The sequence below is a fragment of the Phoca vitulina genome, unplaced genomic scaffold, assembly GCF_004348235.1.
Source record: "Phoca vitulina isolate PV1807 unplaced genomic scaffold, GSC_HSeal_1.0 scaffold4, whole genome shotgun sequence".
Classification (NCBI taxonomy): Eukaryota; Metazoa; Chordata; class Mammalia; order Carnivora; family Phocidae; genus Phoca; species Phoca vitulina.
This window is the reverse complement of record NW_022589707.1, coordinates 45009176-45027759: the sequence shown is the minus strand read 5'-3', so window position 1 is coordinate 45027759 and position 18584 is coordinate 45009176. Positions and strand designations below refer to the sequence as shown.

General features: G+C 36.6%; 1 protein-coding gene across 1 annotated transcript in view; it reads right to left on the bottom strand.

Moving 5' to 3' along the window:
- The window catches only part of FAM126A (family with sequence similarity 126 member A), an 86252-nt gene that overhangs the window by 42121 nt on the left and 25547 nt on the right, over positions 1 to 18584 (bottom strand). Inside the window, exon 2 of the mRNA XM_032401952.1 lies at positions 4083 to 4161. Coding sequence (XP_032257843.1) covers positions 4083 to 4133 — 51 coding nt within the window. The 5' untranslated portion in view covers positions 4134 to 4161. The remainder of the gene's footprint in view (positions 1 to 4082; positions 4162 to 18584) is intronic.

The following is an 18584-nucleotide window of genomic DNA, read 5'->3' as shown; positions in this document are numbered from 1 at the left end:
GGTCCTGAGGTCTAGCCCCCATCGGGCTCCCTGCTCAGCCAGGACTCTGCTTCTCCCTCTCTCCCTCTGCCCCTCCCCCCACTCATGCTCACTTTCTCTCTAACATAAATAAATAAATCTTGAAAAAGATCTTGAAAAAAAAAGATAGAAACTGAACTATTAATGAAATCTTAAAATAATGAAGTCTCAAGTCTAATCACTTTGTTGGTATATGAAGAGAATACTAATGAGGGCCCACAGCTAGAGTAGATATGAATAGTTTTTCCAAAGGCAAAAAAAAAAAAAATTTTGCACACAACAAATTGTGTTGTCTTTGTGCATTTGTGAGCATGGTGAATGAAGTTATAGGGTTGGGAGTTCAGACTGCAACCACGGAACAATGTAGAACTAAAATCATCTTCACAGACCACCCACTTCACTCTTTCTGATGAGGATATTGAAACCTAAAAAAGTTAATGTGATTTTTCCAACATCATAAAACCACCTAGCAGAATAATTATGACTACATCAAAGGGTTTCTGAGTCCCTATGTGCTTGAACTACTTTGTCAATCTGATGATCTTATAGCCTTAATAGCACCATGGTTATCAAATTAAACAACCAAACAGAGGCTTCCCCCACCCACTTCTCTCCCTCAATCTCTCTCTCTATATATATTATGTATATATATATATATATATATATATATGTATATATGCATCCAAACTTTCTTTCTTAATTATTTTAGCCAAAACATGTAACTAACATCACAAATCATTTCAAAAGACAAGATACTCTAATTTTAAAAGTACTTAAAAGATATGTTCTCAAGCACTTTTCTACTTTCTATTAGCCTTAATATGCTGCTGATTTTGCCTGATAAACTTAATCTCTTTATCAAACATAAACAGAGCTGAATTGAATTCAACACATATTAATACAATTCTGAATAACACTCAAAATAATTTTCAGGAATATTTACCAAATTAAACAAGGAATAGAAAATATCTTCTCTTTAGCTATAATGTAGACTTAACAATAATTTAAAACATTCATTATATTAAATTGATTGAAAATTGGGCAAATTTAGGGGGTGCCTGGATGGCCTGGTCAATTAAGCATCTGCCTTTGGCTCAGGTCATGATCCCAGGGTCCTGGGATCAAGCCACAGGATGGGCTTCCTGCTCATCAGGAAGCCTGCTTCTTCCTCTCCCTTTGCCCCTCCCCCCAGCACATGCTCTCTCTCAAATAAATAAAATCTTAAAAAAAAAAAAAAAAAGAAGAAGAAAATTGGGTAAATTTAATCTTGGGGGGCTAGAACAAAATTAAATTATTTTTTAATTCATGTGGCCCAGGATTTCACTCCCCTTCTCCCAATGGAAAAGTTTCCTTATCCTTGACTTAATCTTATAAAAATTTTGATAAAATAGTGCTACCCACATAATATATGTTATATTGCTAAAATATTATTTAGATAATACTTTATTCACATCCTAGTTTCTTTTAGTGGAAGACGGCATTTAGAAAACAAGATCTGGGTGCATGGCGTACTCATTACTACCAGGGTGTCATTGTTCCTCGGCCCTCCCAGTGAATAAAGCTGGGAAATATATGGATACATTTATGTACAGTTTTACATGTATAACTTAATCAGATATATATTTAAATCCATGAGTTCATACTGATTCTTTCAATTCTAATGAACACCTTAGCATTCTTTCTTGCTTTCCTCATTCCATGTTTCTAATTCCTTTCTCGGACACAGAGAAACTTAACTCCCATTATCATCCTCCATGTATTTACTTATTTACTCAAAGTAGCCAACCTACCAATGTAACCACTCTAGTTGAGTCTTCTGCATGTCACCTCTGCAACCCTCTGCCCAACTACCCACTTCCTCAAACACTAGGGCATATATTTGCCCATACTACTTACTGCACTGCCCCCTTACCCTTCACTGCTACACTTGCTAGGGTGCTACATATCCAAGCCAGGAGAGAAAGGGAATAAACAAACAGACAGGAAGGTAAGGGAATCAGTCATGATTTTCAATTATTTGCCTTAATAGTTGCCCCTTCCCCCATCCTTTAACATGCCCTCTTTCCACAACTCCCATACTAAAAAATGGCTAACTGGCTGGCTATAATTGTTTTTGCAAATTTTACTTCACTATTAAACATAACAATGCCCTAGAAGTAGTACTCAACTCTTAAACTCGACAATTTCCATCAACCTGTCAAAAAAATCATGATGGGGCACCTGGGTGGCTCAATCAGTTAAGCGTCTGCCTTCAGCTCAGGTCATGATCCCAGGGTCCTGGGATCGAGTCCCATGTCCGGCTCCTGGCTCAGAGGGGAGTCTGCTCCTCCCTCTACTCCTCTCCCCTTTTGTGCTCTCTCTCTCAAATAAATAAATAAAATATTTTTTTAAAAAAATCATGATAGAATGAACCATGTTAAACACTGCTGAAGCAAAAAAAAAAGCTTAAAAACACCTCGAACACTTACAAAAACAACATATGCAGAATGTTTAATCAAATTATTAAAATATTTAGAAGGCACTATATACAGTACACTTTTATAAGATTCTATATCACTTTTTGATGACTTAGAGGATCTGTAGAAGGATACTCAACTCAAGACTATAATAACTGACAAAGTGAAAATCTGCCCAGCCATTTGTCAGGATTTGATAATAATGACTGATAAGGCCAGCTGCAAAATTAACAGGAAACATTGCTTCTCTCAAGGACACACTCCAGCTGAAGTTTCAGAACAACCTCCCGTTTTGAGTGACTAACTGTATTCTTATTCACTGAGAAGTCTTGTTATCTAAAATCACAGATATCAAAAACTTGGCTGTATAAACATATATCAGAAAGAATGAAACATCCCACTCTTGCCTGGAGGATCTAAGTCACCTTGACACAGAGAAGCAGGCTTGATTTCCAACCAAGGTGCAGAGCCAGAGCTTCAGATAAGGGGTTTCTGAGCACAACATTCCACATAGATGTTAACTTTGTAGTTTCCAAGACAACATGACCCTGGGTCCACTTTGAAGTCCACACCAGATTTTGACTCCATTACACACAGCTCTGCTTTGTTTTGAGCCCATAAAAATACTGCTTCATTTAAATTTCATCTAAACTTCACCTTTCCTCCAAATCCTATAATTTTATCTTTTCCTTTGTTTGGTGAGATACCCATATAGTGCCTGTGGTGTAGTCTCCCTCTTTGAAACAAGCCAGTAAGTCTGACTTTGTCAGACTATACATTTGTCCCTGAAAGTTGTGGGCTGATTAGGCTGGACCAAAAAGTGACAGTTGCAGCCCAAACCCTTCATTCCTATGGTTCATGATCATGAAGTTCACATAATTATGTGTAACAAGACCTAGAGGACAATGAGAAGGTAATTAACTGGTTAAAGAATACAATTTTAGGGGTCCCTGGGTGGCTCAGTTGGTTAAGGGTTCGACTCTTGATATTAGCTCAGTCATGATCTCAGGGTTGTAAAATAGAGCTCCCTGTCAGGCTCCTCACTGGGCATGGAGCCTGCTTAAAGTTCTCTCTCTCCTTCCCTTTCCCTCTGCACCCCCCTGCAAAAAAAGAAGACAATTTTAGCTATTATAGAGAAAAGTTCACAAGAAAAGAAAGCCAGTTAAAGATGGATCCATTGGTAGAAAGGTGGGCAAATATCTTCCCATCTTCTCCCATTGTTGATCATACCCACTCCCATTGCCCTCCAAATTGGGAGAAACATTTCAACACAATCTTTGATGGCTGGAGAGGGTAACATTAGCATTCAGAAACTTTAACCATTCATTCTTTGTGGGGTTGCTATGAAAAGGAGAAAACAAACTCTTTTAACCACTTGGGAGAAAAAAGGAATTTATTTCCTGGAAAGAATTACTATGTGTAAATAATTCCTTATTAAGATTTATTGGAATATATTTCTGCTTCCATAGATACTTAGCCTTTCAGTCATAAAAAAACAAAAATTATAAAATTATAGTAAAATAAAAATTTAAAAAGAGCCACTGGGATTTAAACCCCAAGCAAAACTTCTTTGGAATATAATTATTATATTGAAACAGTAAATATTACCTTAAACTCTGACAACCATTCCTCCACAGCCCCTTTCTCTGAAGTGAACATCTTTCCACATCTGTTCTAGACCTTCGACCTGAAAGTTAACATAGGAAAATGTTAAAATTTTGAATATATATTATAGTCAGATTACTATGAATAGAACTAATCCTATAAAATTTAGTTACTTCTTATTTGTGAAATTAAAGCAGTTTCAAACATAAATTACTAGGCTCATTTCAAAACATTGTGCACAAACAAGCATTCAAAAGCAAGAATTTTAATAAAAGTATAAATACCATAACATAGTGAAATTGGCTCTGCAATTTTCATTCAGCTTTTAGGACTGCCAGCTGCAAAACCTACTGAACACTTTCCCCTAGTTTCAATGAAATAATTCCAAAATATCATGCTTCACAAGAAAATCGCAGAAAATATTTTAAAACTGTAAAAATATAAAATGACATGCTACAAAATTGACTTTTAGAAAGCATTTAAGAATTCAATTTGCTTATATTTTGATTCTTTACAGTCTATTTAGACAAGCCGCTTGGTTCCCTGAAAGCTTAATACTTATAAAGAGTGAAAATGATAATATTCAAGATAATGATCATATTCAACAACAGTTATTCAGAAGACTGGGATTTAGTTAAGTAAAAATAAGAAAAAAAAGGAAGCTAAAGAAAATGCAAAACAAATTTATCTCAAGCAAAATTTTTGTGAACGTACAATGTAGTTTTCTTCACTCATCTGTATGAGAGGAGACCTAAAAACTGTTTCTTGAAGAAAAACCTTAGCTCTATCTGAATTTACTAACCTCCTAACTCAGCCACAAATCCTGCATTGGGCTTCTTAATTTTCATCAGCTTTATAGTGTAGTAGAAAGAGAGGCATAATTGCCAGAAACGGAATCCTGATTCTATTACTTATTTGTAGTATAACCTTGGGCAACTTATTTACCTTACTTTTTTCATCTGTGAAATACAGATAGCCACAGCACCTACTTTCAGGGGGTTATTGTGAGGATTAAATTAAAAAATGCAAATAAAAGCACTTATTACAGTACCTGGCAGTAAGTTTTAATACTATGCAATATTATTATTGAAGAATATCAACTCATATAGCCTCTGCTCAGCTGACTATCAAAGCATACAGATATGTCTTAATGAACAACACAGGTTCTTGCCAAAGAATATACTCTAAAGTTTCTATTGTCTAATTCCCATTAAAAACATGGTTAAAAAAATGAAGAAAAAAATAAAACCATGGTTAAGAAAAATATGTGTATACACACACACATATTCATTCATTCATTAAGAATTGAGAGATATGCGTGTTATTTTTTTAGAATAGAAAATAGCCCATTTATTTTTTAATCCAAATTTTATCCTTGAGTCAAGTCAAACCATCAAAAACCACATATGTGTACCATACTACTGATTTTATAGAACTGTCCATTCAAATAAACTGGGCTTTGGAACTGTGTCCCAAATGTTACTGAAAATCCTGCTAGATCACATGTTACCACCTTTAAAATCCAAAAGAGGAGGGCGCCTGGGTGGCTCAGTTGGTTAAGCAACTGCCTTCGGCTCAGGTCATGATCCTGGAGTCCCGGGATCGAGTCCCACATCGGGCTCCCTGCTCAGCAGGGAGTCTGCTTCTCCCTCTGACCCTCCTCCCTCTCACTCCCTCTCATGCTCTCTGTCTCTTGTTCTCTCTCTCGCAAATAAATAAAATCTTAAAAAAAAATTTTTTTTAATAAATAAATAAATAAATAAAATCCAAAAGAGGAGAAAATTAACATCTTCAGTTTTCACCACCAGGAAAAACCTCTCCTTTAGAGTAACTGGTTTGCTTTTACATATGGATACTGTGACTCTCGTAACTGATTCTCTTTGCTTCGATTCTAATAAAATGGGAGTCACAGTTTCTGTCCTAACTCTATACACAAAAAAGCAGGCCTGAATTAATCCTTTTTCTTGTTTCATATTATACTTATTCTTATTTTCTTTCTGCCTGGATCTACTTTTAAAAATTTTATTTATTTATTTATTTATTTGAGAGAGAGAGAGCATGAGTTGGCGGGGGAGGGGGTGGTAAAGGCAGAGGAACAGGGAGAGGGACAAACAGACTCCTAGGCCGAGTGGAGCCTGATGCAGGGCTCGATCCTAGGACCCTGAGATCATGACCTGAGCCAAAGTCAGGCACTTAACCAACTGAGCCACCCAGGTGCCCCTGGATCTACTTATGTTTATCTTGTTGTATTATACTTATTTGTGAAGCAAAATGAAGCAAAGTAAATATAAATGCAAAGAAGAGTTTCTTTTTTTAACTTACCCATTTTTTATCTAGTAGGACAGAAAATTATCACAAATAAAACCATGCTACATCAAATTACAGAGAATTGGGGAAGGTAACATTTTTACAAAAATTCAAAATAATTCCCTAGTTAAAATTAAGACTAATTTTTAAAAGGTTAAAAGGAATCAAGAGGGATTTGCAAAGGATCAAGAATAGTCAAAGCAATCTTGAAGAACAGCAGAGCTACAGGACTTGAACTTCTAAATATCAAGATTTACTACAAAACTTACCAAACATCATAGTAGTTAAGCCAGTGTGGTATTATCATAAGGGCCAAAAAAAAAAAAAAAAAATGAAACGAAGTAGCCAGAAACAGACTTACAGATATATTAGTCACCTGATTTATGATAAAAGTGACACTGTAATTCAGTAGGGAAAGAACAGTCTTTAAATTAAATGACGCTAAGTCAATGGACAACGACAGGAGTGGAAGGTGGGGAAAGAACCATGACCTACTAGTTCACACCATGTGCAAAAATCAGTTCCATGGATCCATAGATTTAAGTGAAAAAGGTAAAACATAAAGCATTTGGAAGAAAACATAAGAGAATACCTTCATAACCTTGGAGTATGCTAAGGTTTCTTAAACAAGAGGCACAAAAGCACTAATTTTTGGACTTCATTAAAAGTAAGAACTTCTATCTGCCAACAGATGAATGGATAAAGAAAATGTAGCACACAACAGAATATTATTCAGCCTTAAAAAGAAGGCAATTCTGCCATTTGTGACAACATGGATGAACCTAGAGGATATTATGCTAAGTGAAATAAGCCAGACACAGAAAGACAAATACTGCAAGATCTCACTTATATGTAGAATCTTAAAGAGTCAAACTCATAGTTAACAGAGAGTAAAAGGGTGGTTTCCAGGGGCTGGGAGGTAGGGGCAATGGGGAGATGTTGGTCAAAAGGTATAAACTTTCAGTCATAAGATGAATAAGTTCTGGAGATCTAATGTAAATACAGCATGGTAACTACAGTTGAAAATATATACTTGAAATTTGCTGAGAGTAGATCTTAAGTGTTCTCACCACACACACACACAAAGATAACTATGTAAGGTGATGGATATATTAATGAGCTTGATTGTGGCATATCAAACCATCATTTATACCTTAAATATATACAACTTTTATTTGTCAATCATACCTCAATAAAGCTGGGGGGAGGGGGAAGGAAGAACTTTTATTCATCAAAAGTTACCATTAAGAGAATGAAAAGGCAAAGCCACAGGGTCAGAAAAGATATTTGCATTTCATATATTTGACAAGAGCTTCATATCCAAAACATATACAGAACTCACATTAGTAAGAAAAAGGCAGACAATCCCAATAGGAAAAACAAGCATATCACTTACCCAAATGGAAACCTAACATATGAAAGGTGTTCAACATTGTTAGTCAATTAAAACCCACAATTAAATACCATACATACACACACACACACACACACACACACACACACTTGCAAGTGTGGCTAGAATGAATGGCAAATAATACCAAGCATTGAAAAAGGTACGGAGCAAACGGAATATTCATACATGCTGGTGTGGATATAAACTGGTACAATATCTTGGAAAATGCTTTGGCAATATCTTCTAAACTTGAACACATTCATGTGCCATAGACCCAGCAATTCCACCCATAAAAAATATACAATACAGAAACATGGATATATGTTTTCTGAAAGATGTGCTTAAGAATTTCCATAGCAACAGGTTTTGTAAATAGTTAAAAAGTAGAAACAAAGCAAATGTTCATCAGGAGTAGAATGGATAAATTATGGTACACTGTACATGGAGTTCTATACAACAATGACAATAAACTATAATTATATCAATATCACAATGTTGGGGAAAAGGAGGCAGAAAAAGAGTGCATACTCTATAATTACATTTGCATACACTTCAATAACAGGCAAAATTAATAAATTGTGTTGAAAGTTAGGATAATGGTTGCCCTTGAGGGAGTTACTTTTTTGGGTTCTAGTAATATTCTGCTTCTTGATGTAGGGGCCGGTTACACAGGTGTGTTCATTTGGTGAAAATTCACCAAACTCCACACTGATTTGTGCATTTTTCTGTGTGTATATTATACAATAGTAACCCCAGACAGCCCCAGGGCTCTTATCTTCCACTTTACAGAGATCATATGGGAGCCCTCAATTACATAGCTGAGTTAATCTGAATACTCACTTGTTTAGCATGCGTTCAAGCTCAAGTAAAATTGTCCCTGCCCGTACCTCTTTGCCTTCTGCAGAGCTCAAAAGAAAGGCTTAAAAATACCTCCCTACCCTTGAAACCTTCACAGCCTCACCACCACTATCTGCTTCAGGTCTACCAAGACCAAAGTCATCATTCCCTTTATCTCTGATCCCTGTTTATGTCGGGCACCACAAGAAACTACAGCTCCAGGTTACACTCAGCCCTCACACACTAATCTTCATAACTCTTACACACTCTCTATTTTACCCTCATCTCCTATCCCATCCAAATTCTGGAAGGAGGTTTTTTCACTGTGCCTTCTGAAACTGACAATCTGTTAGCAGCAAAATCCTCTATGTCCTCAACAATTCTCTGAATGTCTTTTTCCTCTCGTTCTAATACGAAACCCAGTTCTTCTCTGAAGACAGTTTTCCCTGTGATCTTCTCACAGTGACTGCTTTTCCCCACATAGCCCCAGAAGAAACCACTGAGCCTGGAGGTAAAGTAAGTGTCCTCCTTCCTCTTTATTATCATTTCAAATCATTTTTCCTCTCTCTTTTCAAACCATCCACCCAACATTGCTTTGAAACTCATGTAGCTGTCATCTATCAATCAAATCCCCCACCACCTCCCCTTCATTTCTAAATGACTTTAGCTCTGGCTCACTGTCCCTCTTTCAAACTACTCCTATTTAAATTCCTGGTGATTGGGGTGCCTGGGTGGCACAGTTGGTTAAGCATCCGACTCCTGGTTTGGCTGGGGTCATGATCTCAGGGGCGTGAGATCGAGCCCCGAGTCGGGCTCTGCGCTCAGCGAGGAGTCTGCTTGAGTTTCTCACTCCTTCTCCCTCTGCCTCTCCTGCTTGTGCTTTCTTTCTCTCATAAATAAATAAATGAATAAATAAATAAATAGTAATTTAAATTCTTGGCGGTTATTTTCTCACACCCTGAATTCTTAATTCCTAAAAATCTCTTCCAACCACATTGTCTTCTTCCCTGCCTCAGCTATTCAATCCTATGATCATGACCTAGACCAGCTATTCTCAAACACTTGGTCAGGGCCACTTTACACTAAGACATTAAACCAACCTGAAAGAACATGCAATGGCCAAAGCCGAAACAACTTGAGCAACATAACAAATAATGTAGTACTGAATTATTACCCAAAGTATAAAATAAACATACATGAGTTCACATTGAAATAAATAAATGAACAAACAAACAAAATTTAGAGAGCAAGAGACAAGTCTTCCTCGCAGAAGAATTCCAAATGATATATCCAGGAGGAGTTTAGTCCCTGTCTCCCTATTGAGAATGGGTTGGACCTAGTGATTTGTTTCCAAAGAATAGAGTATGGAAAGGGGAAAATAGTAACTTTATAATGGAGAAATCTGGCAAACACTGACTTGATCAAGATTCACCTCACCTGTGATGTCATGTGAATATCATGTACCCCTGATATGATATGATGAGAAGGGCACTTTACCCCTGTGGTATTCTTCCTAAAAACCTATAAACCCAGTATAATAATGAGAAAACATTAGAGAAACATTTGAGGGATGTTCTACAAAATATCTGATCTGTACTCCTCAAGAATAACAAGGTCATAAAAAAACAGAAAAAGACTGTGAGACTGTTATAAACCAGAGAGACTAAGGTGACATGACAACTGAATACAATATGGTATCCTGGATCAGATCCTAGAAGTAAAACGACAGTAATGAAAAAACTAGTGAGATCCTAATAAAGTCTGGAATTTAGTTAATAGCAACGTAATTAGTAATGACAAACGCACAATCCTAAAATGACATTAAGAGAAACTGAACCTGGATGTGGGATATATGGGGATACTCCTGTACTATGTTTGCAATTTTTTTATAAATCTAAAATTGTTCATAAAATTATTTTCAAAAATTATTGAGGCTCTGAAACAGCTTTTTATTTATGTAGGTTAATATCTATTGATATTTACTATATTCAAAAATAAAACAAATTTTTAAAACATAACTTATAAGCATATATCCCATTAGCCATCATGTAGCCTCTGGAAAGCACCACTGTATACTCATTAATGGGAGTGAAAAAGACAAATAAAAGTCCTAATATTATGATGAAAATAGTTTTAAGCTTGTAGACTACATGAAAGGATCTTAGGGACCCCCAAAGGTCCCCATATGATACTTTGAGAAACCACTGCTCTAGCCCTTGTCATTACTCCTGCTGACTCTGACCTCTTCTATCTTTTCAACACATCTTTTTAGGCACTCAGAGCCCAAAACCTTTTGACCATACCAGGACCAATGTCACTTCCCAATATTCTCCTTTCTCTCCTTGCCCATTTCAAATTCTTTAGTCAATTCTAATCACCATCTTGAATATACTCCCTCAACTACTTTGTCCTTGTTTTATTTCTTTGGCAAAAATACAACCCTGGTAAAATTCAACTCTTCACCTGGTGCATGTCAGCAACCATGCAGCTGAACAAAGTGGAAAAAACAACTAAAACAACACTTAAAAGTTATGACCAAGAACCTTAAGTAGACCCTTAATGTTGCCTGGCAATCATGCAGTTCCCCTACAGGCTATTCACTTTCCCAGTCTCCTACTTAACTGTTTCATACACTCTACCTGATACTTAAAACTCTAAAACCTTCTTCCTGTTCTTACTCTCAGCTGATAATCTTAATTCCTACCTCACTGAACAATCAGAAGACAACTTCCACAAATTCCCAAATTTCTACCTACCTAAAAGCATCTGTACCTTTACACTCCATCTTCCCTTCTGTTAACTACAAATGAATTGTCCATGATCCTATCAGAGGCCAATCCTTTGAATAATGCACTACAACCATCCTCTCTTGCCTACCTAACAAAATCACTTTAACAAGCCTCCTCTCCCTAAATTTCTCCCTCTCTACCTCATTTCCTCTTCAGCTATTTTCACATCTCTGTTCTTATCTTACATTAAAACTCCTCAAAAGAGTTGTATGCTTGTTTCTAATTCCTACCTGCCCTTACAATTTTTTTTAGCTTTTAAAAATCAACTTTGAGGTATAATTTATATACAATAAAATGTATACATTTTAAGTGTTCAGTTCTATGTATCCATCCTTTCCAGTCAATCCTCCAACCCCCTATTCCAGGCAACTACTATCACTATAGATTACTTCGGCGTGCACAAGAGCTTCATACAAATGGAATAATATACTATGTACATGTGTTTCTGGCTTCATCTTCTCAGCATGTTTTTGAGATTTATTCATCCTGCTGAGTGTATCAAAAGCTTGTTCTTTCTTATTGCTGACTTGTATGAATATACCACAAAATTTTACCTATTCACCTGTTGATGGACATACGGATTACTTCCAGTTTGGGGCTATTATGAATCAAGCTGCTATAAACATTCATGTGGCAGACTGTATTCTCTGAAGATAACCACAACATAATCTCCTTACAAGATAACTTGGACACACCTTTCATCAAGAAGTGGCATCAATGTAACCTCCCTTTGAATGTAAGTAAGCTTGGTACTATGGCCAGGTCATACCAGGTGATACAATTTGCACCTGATTCTCTGGGGACCATTTCTTGAAACCTATCCACTGTATTATGAAAATGCCCAAGGACTAACATGAAAAGTCACATGTAGGTGTTCTCCACTGACAATCTTACCGAGTCCCAGCTAACAGTCAGCATCAACCAGCAGACTTAAGAGTGAGCAAGTCTTCAGATAATTCCAGCCCCCAGTCATCCCTAGCCTTTGGGCCCTCTCAGCTAAGGCCACAGACATTGAGGAAAAGAGACAAGTCATCTTCATCTGTCTTTTCTCAAATTCTTAACTATAGAATCCATGAGCACGATAAAATGGCGTTATTTATGTTACTAAATTTGCAATAGTTATGCAGCAATAGTAACTGGAACAATTTGTATACAAATCTTGTGGGCACATTTTTATTTATGGTAAAACACCTATGAGTAGAACTGCTAGGTCATATAATAACAATGTTTTATCTTCATATACATATACACAACAACACCAACAGCCAACTGTACCAAACTAAAAATTAGCTCTACCATTTTATACTTCCAGCAACAATCTATAAGATTTTCAATACCTCTAATCTTCCTCAATATTTGGTTTTAAAATTTTAACCGTTCTAGTGAGTATGCAGTAGTATTTCATGGTTTCAGTATACAGTTCTAGGATGACTAATGTTGAATATCTTTTCACGTACCTATTGGCCATTCATTTATCTTCTTTTGTGAAGTGTTTTTACAGGTTGTTGGCCCTTTGTTATTTGGGTTATATGTCTTACTGAGTTTTAAGGGTTCTTAATAGATAATGAATTCATATTTATTTTGCAAATATTTTCTCCTGGTTTGTGACTTCTCTTTTAATTTTCTTTTTTTTTTTTTAAGATTTTATTTATTTATTTGACAGAGAGAGAGACAGCGAGAGAGGGAATACAAGCAGGGGGAGTGTGAGAGGGAGAAGCAGGTCTCCCGCTGAGCATGGAGCCCGATTCAGGGCTCGATCCCAGGACCCTGGGATCATGACCTGAGTCAAAGGCAGATGCTTAACAACTGAGCCACTCAGGCACTGCTAATTTTCTTAATGGTATTTTTAAATAGCAGAAGGTTTTAATTATAATGAAGTCCAATTTGTCATTTTTTTTCTTTCATGGTTAGTATTTTCAGTGTCCTATCTAAAACATCATTCCTACTCAAAGAATTCAATTTCTTTAGTAGATGTAGAGCTATTTAAAATTTTCTATTTCTTTTTGTGTAAGTTTTGGTGAGTTGGGGACAAACACTTTGTATGTGTTGCTAGAATTCAGTGCAGGAGAAAAAAGTGTATCATCCTATGCGACCACCAGGAGGGAGGACTTTGAAAGCTTATGCCTGGTTTCCTTCTGACTCTAACATCTAGCTGATACATCTTTTTCCCTTTACTGATCCAGCTTTATATACTTTCACTGTAGTAGAGCACAGCAGGTATAACTGCCTCTGAGTCCTTGAGTTCCAGTGAATCATCTAACATGTGGGTGCCATGGAACATCTGAAATAGTTTCCTATCAACATTTCTCTTTATTTTTGGTTTTCAGCAGTTTAGCTATGATTAGCCTATGTGTGTTTTTCTTTTTTTTTTTTTTTTTAAGATTTTATTTATTTATTTATTTGTGAGAGAGATAGCAAGAGTGAGAGAGAGCACAAGCAGGGGGAGAGGCAGAGGGAGAAGCAGACTCCCCGTTGAGCCCAACTGGGGACTCGATCCCAGGACCCTGGGATCATGACCTGAGCTGAAGGTGGACACTTAACTGACGAGCCACCCAGACGCCCCCTTATGTGTGTTTTTCTTTAAATTTATCCTGCTTGGGGCTAGCTGAGTTCCTTAGATCAGTAAATTGATGTTTTTGATCAAATTTGAGAAAATCCCACCCATTATATCTTCAAATATGCTTCCTATCATTGTCACTCTCCTCTTCTGGGGCTCCAATTATACATATGTAAGACTGATATTTTTCCACTGATCCTAGAGGCTCTGTTCATTTTCCTTCAATCTTTTTTTTCTGTGTTTCTTAGATTGGATAATTTCTACTGATGTGTACTCTTTATTCTGCTATATCCAATCTGCTGTTAAGTTCATACAGGAAATTTTTTCTTTTCCTTTTTTCTTTTCCTTTCTTTTCTTTCTTTCTTTCTTTCTTTCTTTCTTTCTTTCTTTCTTTCTTTCTTTCCTTTCTTTCTTTTTCTTTCTTTCTTTCTTTCTCTTTTTTAAAGAAAGGCAGACTGCCACATGCAGCACCTCATTTGGATGTGTCTGGAGTCTTGGAAACTTGACTACCCTATGTTCTCCTACAAATGGACCTTGAGAGCTTATTTGGAGGTTCTAGCAGGGGAGCTTAGCTACTCGTATACCCTTGACAGAAGAATGGTCTTCCACCATCGGGGAAGGTCGTCTTCTTCGACAGAGCACACAGCTTTGTGAGACAGACATGGAGCAGTGAGGGAGGAAGAGGACACCGCCTAGCCTGCCAGATAAGCCAAATCAAGCCTAGTAATCAATAGGGTGATAGATGTCACAACTAGATCACCCTCACATTCATACAAGGAATTTTTCATGTATTTATTTACCCCTCAGACCTAGGATTTCCATTTTGTTTTCTTTTTCACTTTCCTTTTTTTTCTGATATTCCCTATCTATTAATTCATTAAGGTCTTATTTTCCTTTAACTCTTTAAACATTATTTTAATTTTTGAGCATATTTATAATAGCTGCTTTAAAACCTTTCTCTGCTAAGTCCAATTTATGAACCATCTTGGAGTTGATATCTATTGACTGTTCATTTTTCCTGAGTTTCATTTTCCTTCTCCTTTGCATGACTATGAACTTTGATTATAAACTGGACATTATGGATGATAAATTATAAAGATTCTGGTTTCTGTTATAATCCTCTAAAGAGTGTTGACTTTTGTTCTAGTAATCAATTCAATTACTGGCTGATCACTTTGAATTAGTGTAGGCTGACATAGACTTGGGGGTCAGTAAAAGTTTCCCTAAGTAACTGACAACTTCAGCTGAGATTTAACTAAGTATGAGTTAACTAGGATGAGAAGATGTGGTGTGGTGTGTAGTGTGCCAGGCAAACTGAATCTTGTAGGAAAAGGCCTTAGAGAATGAATCACTGGGCTTGTTCAAAGAAAAGAAAGAAATCCGTGTGGCTAGAGTATAGAGAGTGAGGGGACACCCAAATGTCCCAGATAAGGGCTACTTCCTTATCCTGGAATGAGAGACATGTAGACAAAGTGACAACTAATCAACAATCACCTACAGGTAACATAGGCAAGAAATAAACTGTGGCTGGAGAGATTTAATGGGCAGTCTATTTTTGCTACATGGGGGAATAATATACCAAGCAGAGATTGTATTGTTTTTGTTTTGTTTTGTTTTTTTAAAGATTTATTTGAGAGAGAGAGAGAACAAGCACAAGCAGGGATTGCCTCAGAGGGAGAGGGAAAAGCAGGCTCCCCCTGAACAGGGAACCTGACGCGGGGCTGGATCCCAGGACCCTGGGATCATGACGTGAGCTGAAGACAGACGCTTAACTGACTGAGCCAACCAGGTGCCCCTGTACTGTGTTTTAAGAGCAGGAACTAAATCTGGTTTTGCCCACATTATATTCTCAGCACCTAATCCAGTACCTATCAGATAGGAGATATTCCAGAAAGATCTCTTAAGTTAATAAATGGCCCCTATTTACATATACTGCAAACTCTTTTTAAAAACAAATCTATCGTATTTTATACCTAATGTCAATATAATAAAGCTGACACATATTAGTTAAGCAAGTTTAACAAGTTTTCAAAATTGCTCAGATTTCTTGACTCCAACCTGAACCAAAAATTTGAAAGCTAATTCCAAAATGCATAACTATAGATTTTTACTTTATTCTCTACAAAGAAGTGGCAAGTGTTAAAGGAGAAGAGAATCAGTAATTTTAAAAAAAGTCAATAACCACTAATGAAAAGTAATTAAGCTGGGTTCTTTTTATTTATTTATTTATTTTTAAGATTTTATTTATTTGACAGAGAGAGAGAGAGAGAGAGAGAGAGAGCATGAGGAGGGGGAGGGGCAGAGGGAGAGGGAGAAGCAGGCTCCTCGCTGAGCAGGGAGCCTGATGCCGGACTTAATCCCAGGACCCTGGGATCATGACCTGAGCTGAAGGCAGACACTTAACCAACTGAGCCACCCAGGTGCCCAGCTGAGTTCTTTTTTAAAGATTTATTTATTTATTTATTTATTTATTTATTTGAGAGAGAGAGAGCGTGTGCGCATCTGGGGGTGGGGGAAGGGGCAGAGAGAGAGAGTTAAGCAGATTGTGCTGAGTGCAGGACCCCACATGGGGCTCAATCTCATGACCCTGAGATCACGACCTGAGCCAAAACTAAGAGTCCCCCACTCAACCGACTGTGCCACCCAGGCGCCCCAAGCTAGGTTCAAATTAAATCCTAATTGTATCTGCCTTACTTGCTATTCATATCTATTTACCCTCCTCTTTCAATATAGAAGATATTGATAAAATATCCTTCAAATTCCACTCTACCATATCATACCTACCTCTTCAACATCCACAAAAGGGTATCAGCCAGGTGATGTCTGAATTAATACAAAGAAAACTGACATTGATCTCACCAAAATGAGAGGTGAATACGATAAAAACTAGGGACTCAAGAAAGGATTACACTAAAATTTAGAGATCTTCAAATTAGGGTAATAATCTCTACCTCTTTCTTTCAATTCCTCTGTTGCTGTCATATTCTAAACCAAATTATTTAGAAGAAAATACTTTCTATAACTAATGTCTGCACACAACCACAAAGACTATTTTTCTATGAGCTTATCACGGCTTGTTCCCTTAGAAGGTCAAGGAATTAGGATAATTTTTAAAACTTCTTATTTTGAGATACTCATAGATTTATAGGAAATTGCAAAAAATAGTACAGAAATAATGTCACCAAAAATGGAGTAGAGAATTTCAGAGCTCTATCTCTCCATAAAAACAACTAATACACTGCCAAAAACTGTTAAATCAACTCTTGTAGAACTCTCTAATCTAGTCAAAAACCTGTAAGACTGGGGAAAGATTGGTGAAGAAGGAAGCTGCTGCATTGTGGTAAGCAAGCACTGGGACATTTTAAATTGCTCATCTTCAATCCCAAACTTCTCAGATCAGCAGTGGCCATGAAGACAGAGAAGCCTGAATTCTTGGTACAGGTTGCTAGTGACACAGAAAGCAATAGAGATCTTATTCTCAAAGAACTATAACAGCTTCAACCTCTCTGGTGGCTCCTTAAAAGACTGGTGCAAAGGGTTGCCTTTGTTTTGCCCAATATATGGTGATATGTCCTGGGCTAGGGCAGCTTCCTGGGTGGCATATGCTGGAAGCATTTAAAGGCAAAAGCGTTGGGCCATAGCAGCCTGGAACTAGGGATAACAGTCAGGACAAGCAACAGCCAGACTGAAAAGCCTGGGAAGGGGGGGCACCTGATAGTGTGTGCTCTCTCTCTGTCTCTCTCTCAAATAAATAAATAAAATCTTTAAAAAAAAAAAAAAAAAAAAGCCTGGGAAGGAAGCTGTTGGGAATGGAGATACGTATATATAAAAGTATATTTATATAAAAGTATATATATAAGTATATTTATTTACAAAAATAAATATAAAAGCTAAAACTGTAAAGTTCTTGGAAGAAAACATTGGGGTTAATTTTCATTATCTTGTTTTTGGCAATAATTTATATATGACACTAAAAGTAAGAGCAACCAAAGAAAAGAACAGACTTCATCAAAATTTAAAATTTTTGTGCATCAAAGGGCATTATCAAAAAGTGAAAAGACAACCCCAAGAATGAGAGAAAATATTTGCAAATCATGTATCAGATAAAGATCTAGAGTCCAGAATATATAAAGAACTCTTACAACTCAACAACAATAAGAAAAAAGGCATACAACCAAATTTAAAAATGGAAAGGGAGCTGAATAGACATTTCTCTAAATAGAATATACAAATGGCCAACAAGTCTAAGAAAAGATGCTCACTATCTTTAGTCTTTGGGGAAATGCAAATCAAAACCACAACGAGACACCACTTCCTACCCATGAGGACAAAAAAGAATAATTTTTTGAGGTATAACTGACATATAACATTATATTCGTTTCAGGTATACAACATAATCACTCAATATTTGTATATATTGTGAGATGATCACTGCAATAAATCTTGTTAACATCCATCACCATTAGTAGCTACGAAAAAAATTTTTGTAACATGAGAACTTTTAAGATCTACTCTCTTAGCAACTTTCAAATATGCCATAACAACTTTTCTTTCAAAAAGTAAAATAACAAGTGTTGGCAAACATGTAGAGGAATTATAACCCTTGTACACTGCCCGAGGGA